Source organism: Glycine max, chromosome 6, assembly GCF_000004515.6.
Source record: "Glycine max cultivar Williams 82 chromosome 6, Glycine_max_v4.0, whole genome shotgun sequence".
Taxonomy (NCBI): domain Eukaryota; kingdom Viridiplantae; phylum Streptophyta; class Magnoliopsida; order Fabales; family Fabaceae; genus Glycine; species Glycine max.
Genome location: NC_038242.2, coordinates 18,708,300 through 18,714,456, shown reverse-complemented (window position 1 = coordinate 18,714,456; position 6,157 = coordinate 18,708,300). Strand labels below are relative to the sequence as shown.

Here is a 6,157-nt window from a genome sequence, read left to right as displayed (position 1 = left end):
GAAAGATGGAATAAACAAAAAAGACTCATAATAATTTAATCTTGGGTAAAATATGTTTAAGATCCCTGTAAAATTTAAAAATATTAATTTTGTCCTTATAAAAATATTTATATTAATTTGGTCTGTGTAAAAATAAAATATATTTTTGTTGGTTCTCAATAGTAACTCCCTTAGATGGCCATGTGGTTAAGAGACTTACATGTGTAATTTGATTATAAATGAATTAAATAATATATGACAGTTAAAATCACTCAAAATAAATTAAACAATTTACAACGGCTAAAACTCCAAAGAATTGCAATTTTTAGTCACTTCTTGATGATTTTCTCACATTTTCTAGTGAGATTAGGGGAAGATGAAATAACAAAATAGGTAGGTTGTGGTGTCTTCTAAATATACTTGAAAAGTTAAAAAAAATAATTAAATCTATTAATCACATCAGACAATTATTTAACAAAATTATCAGAACCATCAAAAATATATTTTATTTTTATAAGAACTAAATTAATATAATTTTTTATAAGGATTAAATTAATATTTTTTAAATTTTACAGGAATCTCAAACATATTTTATCTTTTAATCTTTCAAGATTTTCCTAAGTTCTTATGTCCAAGAAGCAAACTAATCATTTCAATAATATGATTTACTTTCATCTTGTTTGGTATTTGTTTTTTGACAATAAAGAAAACAATTAACAGTAATATGAAAGTAAATCATTCATACACGTAGATGTAAACCTTTTTCTTAACGAATATAGATATAAACCTATGCTATGAACATATAGTCTATGGATAAATTAAAAAAAAAAAAACTTGTTTTAGGCGGGAAAGTTGTCAAGGTAAAAAATAATCCTAAACTTACTTTTAATATAATAAGATTTTCATTGAATAACAATGTTAAATTACACTGTAAAAATTAAATTCTTAAAACTTTTCCTTTTTATGTATTGTAAAAAATTCAACTAGCTGTTTTAAATGACACATGAACCTAGTTGAGTATTTCAATATCCTTATTAATTATTAACATTTTTTAAGTGATTCTTTATCCAAGCTAGCTATAAACACCACAGGAATAAGGGACCCAAATTATCCTCCTAGTATTAACTACTTAGAAGTGTACATCGATTGGATCAGATTTAAAGAAACTCATCATCTAATCCAATTAAAATATTTTGGGTTCCAATGATTTTTTTGTCAAACTCAATCCAACTCAATCATATCATGATTGGATTTGATCAATTGGGTCATAAAATTTAAAAATTAAAAATTTGAGAACAATTTTTTTAAAATAAAATAGTTTTCTTTAAAATGTATAACATAATAATTGCATAGAATATTTAAATTTTTTGCATAAAGAAATTTCAGATTCTCATTTTGTATTTTATTATATTCTTATCAATAATAATAATAATAATAATAATAATAATAATATTATTATTATTATAATATGATCATTTGGGTTGGATCACAGGTTAATATAATTGGATCTATATTGAGTCGGATGGGATTTCATCCAAATATTTTTAAACCTAATCCAATATAATTGGATAGGTTGGGTCACACGTCAACCATGACCCATGAACACCCCTATAACTATTACACCTCTAGATTAGATATACATGTAAAGAAATCATATTTTGAAACATGATTTTTTTTATATTTGAAATCGTCCTTCAAAAGATGACTTACTTGTTTTCGTATTTTTTTTTAAATCTACCTATTTTGAAAATTAATAAAAAAAAAAGGCAAAATGGAGAAAAAATACATAATAAGCAAAGAGTGAGTCCATTGCAACACCTTAGCACTACTTGGAAAGAACCATTTAGCCCTTTTCACCCAAGTAGAAGAGGTAAAGTTAGGAGAAAAATAGTGATTATAAAAAGTAACCCAAAACTAATGTCTCTAATTAATTAAATACCTAGAGAAGAACATAACTAATTACTAGACTCACATGCATACCCATTTATGCGTAGTAAAATACAACATCAACATTTGTCCATCATGATAATTAACATGGTCAAAGTCATGCAAAAGCTAGTAACCACTTTTTTTAGCCCCACCAAAGAAGCATGATCATCACCAAGGCTGAAAAGAGGGGCATGAAGAAGAAACTAGTGTCCACAAGTCTAAGTCCACCATGGCTATCATTTGAATTGGTGCCAATTCCAGAAGGGCCCATACCACTGCCAATCCCTCCCAATACTCCAGGGGTGGAACTGTATGGAAAGGAAGTGGTGGTGCCACTGGTTGTGGCAGTGCCTGCAGTGCTATATAGGAAAAGGGACACCAAGGGTCAGAATGTTATTACTAGAACACAATCACAAGGACATGGTTAATGTTCAAAACCTATAGTTTTAATTAAGCCTCTCTAAAGCCATCTCAAAATATTTTAAAGTGACTAAAACACATGCTTAATTTTCCTTTTAAGTTCAATTTTTATGTGCTCTTAAGTATAATATTTTTTTAAGATTATCAACCCATCAAAAATCATGATAATTATAATTTTAAATTAATTATTACAATAATAAATAAATTTATCATACACATCAATTTAGTATGCAACAAGATATTTCCAATTGAATACTCAAAGACTATACATGGTAGATATGCTTGAAGTGTTGGAATTTTCTATTCCAATAATTAATGTAGGCTAATATTATAAGACAATTATATTAGCTATTTATCATTAGTGAGTTTTATTTTATGTGATCAAATTAAGTGAGTCCGTTAGACAATTAAATCAGAGGATATAGACTTAAATGAACAGATGTCACTGTTGGCACATTAGGGGATAATGAGAACCTGTTAGGTTAATAGGCTATAAGAAGGTTATGATCCCCAATATACCTAGCCGTCACATATAGTTTCTCTTCTCCCCATCTAAAGAGTTATAAAGGTCCTATTAAGGAATAAAGAGGTCTAGTTGAGGAAGAACCATGAAGTCATTGGTTACGTTGTTAGCCGGTTATTCGTTTTGTAACAAATCCTAAAAAGAGTACATAGATCAAAAATCACCTATGGATTTAGATTCCGCTGTGTTATTTTGATCAATCATTATGGATTTAGGTATTTCTAAAACTCTTCTTGATAATCTAACGTAATGTGTTCCTAGGGGTTATATTAGTATTTTATAAGGATCCTCTAAAATTTCAACAAGTGGTATCATAGCTACCATTAGTGTTAGATTATTGGGAATTAAAGTTTTTTTTTTTTGCAATAGACTGGTTTGTAGGAATTAGGTTGTTTTTCTATTTCATCCAAAAAAAATGTTGCTTTGTTGTTTTCCTGATCATAGTTTTTAACGATTGGCTTTTAACGTCATCTAATCGTGTATTGGTTTGTTTTACTTCCTTTTGGGTAAAATTTGTGCTTCATGTTTCTTGTAATGCTAATAAATCAAAGGAGAAACGCTATTATATATATTTTATTTATATAACTCTGGTTTCCTAACATGGGAGCAAATTAAAGTTAAAGTTGAAGGTTCTAATCTCTAAGGTGCATTGCACAAACATCACAAACATAAATCAGTACTAAGGAAATATTTTTTTATGAATAATATTATTTTTTTATTTATATAAAATATTTTAAAGATTTCTTTTAGGAATTTATACATGTTTTTTTAATTCCTTTCATAAATTTGTGTTAACGTTATTTACGGATGCAATATTTACTTGGGGTATTTTAAGTATAAATTAATCATAGCATTAAATATAGTTTAAGAATATGATATTTACTTGTTGTAATTCATGTTTATATTTTTTTGCTATCATGATTGAATGTAAATTTAACAATAATAGATCATTCTCATTTATTTGTATGTCTAGTATTTTTTATTTAAATAGATTGACACGATATATTGCAAAAGTAACCCCTATTATGAAAATTGATTTAATTAAAATTTCACATAATTTCGTGTAAATAATAGTGAGTCCAAAGAAATAATATTTTGTACCTATAATGATAAATGTGTGATAATTATAAAGGTATTTTTGTGTGAATAATAGTGAGTCCAAAGAAAAGTTATTATTTGACATAATTTATTGTCAATATTTGATCATTGCATTGAGAGTATCAATTACAAATTAATTTCTCCAGGAATTAATGTTGTGTTAGGTATCTTGTGATGAGTCTGTAAAATATTTGCATGTTCTATCATATATATTTTTATGTAACTAAATTATATATGAAAGTGATGTAATTTTAAGACCTCCTCTTTATTATATTAAATTATCTTATATTTTTTGGTTAAATTAATTAAAACAACATGTTGTCAAAGTAACATTTGTTGCATAAGTTGATTTCATTGAATTTACATGGATGTTGCAAGAAATTATTCATGCGAATTGTGCTCGGCCCAAAGGAAGACACAATTTGGCAAAATAATTACATGTTTGTGATGGTAAACATGTGGCGATTATAAATAGTGTGATTTTCCATGTGAATAATGAAATGTTCAAAGACAATCATTATTTGACCGGAGTAATCATCAAATAAGTTTTCCATGTAAGCAATGGTGTGTCCAAAGACAATCTTTGTTTGATAGGACTTATCACCAATGTTTGATCAATGTATTGAGAGTACCATTTGCAGTTAGTCTTTTTCAATCCAAAGATTGATGATTAATGGTGCGCTAGGTATCTTGTTTGGGTCTTGAAAATTACCATAAAGATTATTTGTGCATTTTATGTTTATTATTCTCTTTTTTAATTGTTGTTGTTGTTACGACTATGATTTAAATTACTCATTATTTGAATCCCAAATTTGCATGTATAGAATTTAGAGTTTGAAAAGGAGTCAGTTGAGAGTTGAGGATATTGCATACTTTTTTCTAGAGAAGAAATAAGAGAACAAGATAGGAAATTTTCTTGTTAATTTTGTAGGATGAGGCATATTAAAAAAAATGGAGTCTCAAATATACTATTTAGTGTGTGAAGAATGGTAAACTTCTCATTTTTGTTTATTTTAAAGTTAATTTAGTTTTGTATCGAAGGATGTTAATGTCTATACGATGTTATCTATGGAGTCATCCGCCAAGTCATAATGAAAGATTCATCTATGTGGGCGATGACATAAAGTTGTTGTTGAAGCTATGAGAACTTTTATGTTGCTTTAAAATACTCTATTTCATTTGAATTTGGTTGAGACATATATTGAGTTGTTTATTAAACCAAAATTTATTTCTAATTTAGACAAATTTAATTATTCTTGTTCAATTAGAAATAATAAAGTTTGTCTCTCTTGTGATTCAAATGTTGCAAGTTATGAGTTCTTTTATGGATATTTAAGTTTCCTATTGCAAATAATTTTGGGTGGTTTGAAACTTAAAATTAAAATTTTGTTTAACATAAGTGCTTAAGTCATATCTCTTAATAGAGATTTTGGATGCTTGTGTTATAAGAAATTATAGATCATTTATATTGGTTGGACCTTATAGTCTATATTGAGTATATAAAGGAAAAATAAACAAACAAAATGAAATTCAGGTGCTAAAAGAACTAAGGATGTCTTAGAACTTATACATACATATATTTGTGTTCTATTCCTTATGGATTCATGGAATGAACAAATCTATTTTATTATGTTCATAGAGGATTCCTTTTTATTTAAATTATGAGAAGTTTTGTCTCTAGACATTTAGTCTTTCAAAGATGAAGTTGAACTTCAACTATGAAAAAGAAAGAAAATTAAGGTTGTCAAATGTGACCGTGGGGAATACTATGGATATATGACATAAGGTACAACGTTTGGAGTCTCCCATGTGTTTTTCTTCAATAATTGTGAAATTGTTTTACAACATGTAATGTTAAGCAAACCTAGCATGAACAAAGTTGAAGAATGATGAAACTAGACTTGTACACATATGGTAAGAAGTCTAATTCTTCTCTACCAAAGTCACTTTGGGGAAAGACATTAATGAATGCAATTTATATCATTTTAGGGTACCAATTAAAGTAGTCACTACCCTATAGGTATGAGTCGGTGAAATTTCAACATTAGACATATACACATTTAGGGATGTTCAGTTGAAGCAATGTCTTATAGGCTGCATGAAGGTAAGTTGGACTTAAACCCTATAGGTATGAGTCGGAGAAATTCCAACATTAGACATATACACATTTAAGGATGTTCAGTCGAAGCAATGTCTTATAGGTTGCAT

The 6,157-nt window shown here is 27.6% G+C and overlaps 1 protein-coding gene across 1 annotated transcript in view; it reads right to left on the bottom strand.

Annotated features, from left to right (window-relative positions):
- Positions 1-1,753: 1,753 nt before the first annotated feature.
- The window catches only part of LOC100812033 (PLASMODESMATA CALLOSE-BINDING PROTEIN 3), a 28,912-nt gene continuing 24,508 nt past the window's right edge, over positions 1,754-6,157 (bottom strand). The window contains exon 4 of the mRNA XM_003527062.5: positions 1,754-2,267. Within this exon, the coding sequence (XP_003527110.1) occupies positions 2,051-2,267 (217 nt within the window). The 3' untranslated portion in view covers positions 1,754-2,050. The remainder of the gene's footprint in view (positions 2,268-6,157) is intronic.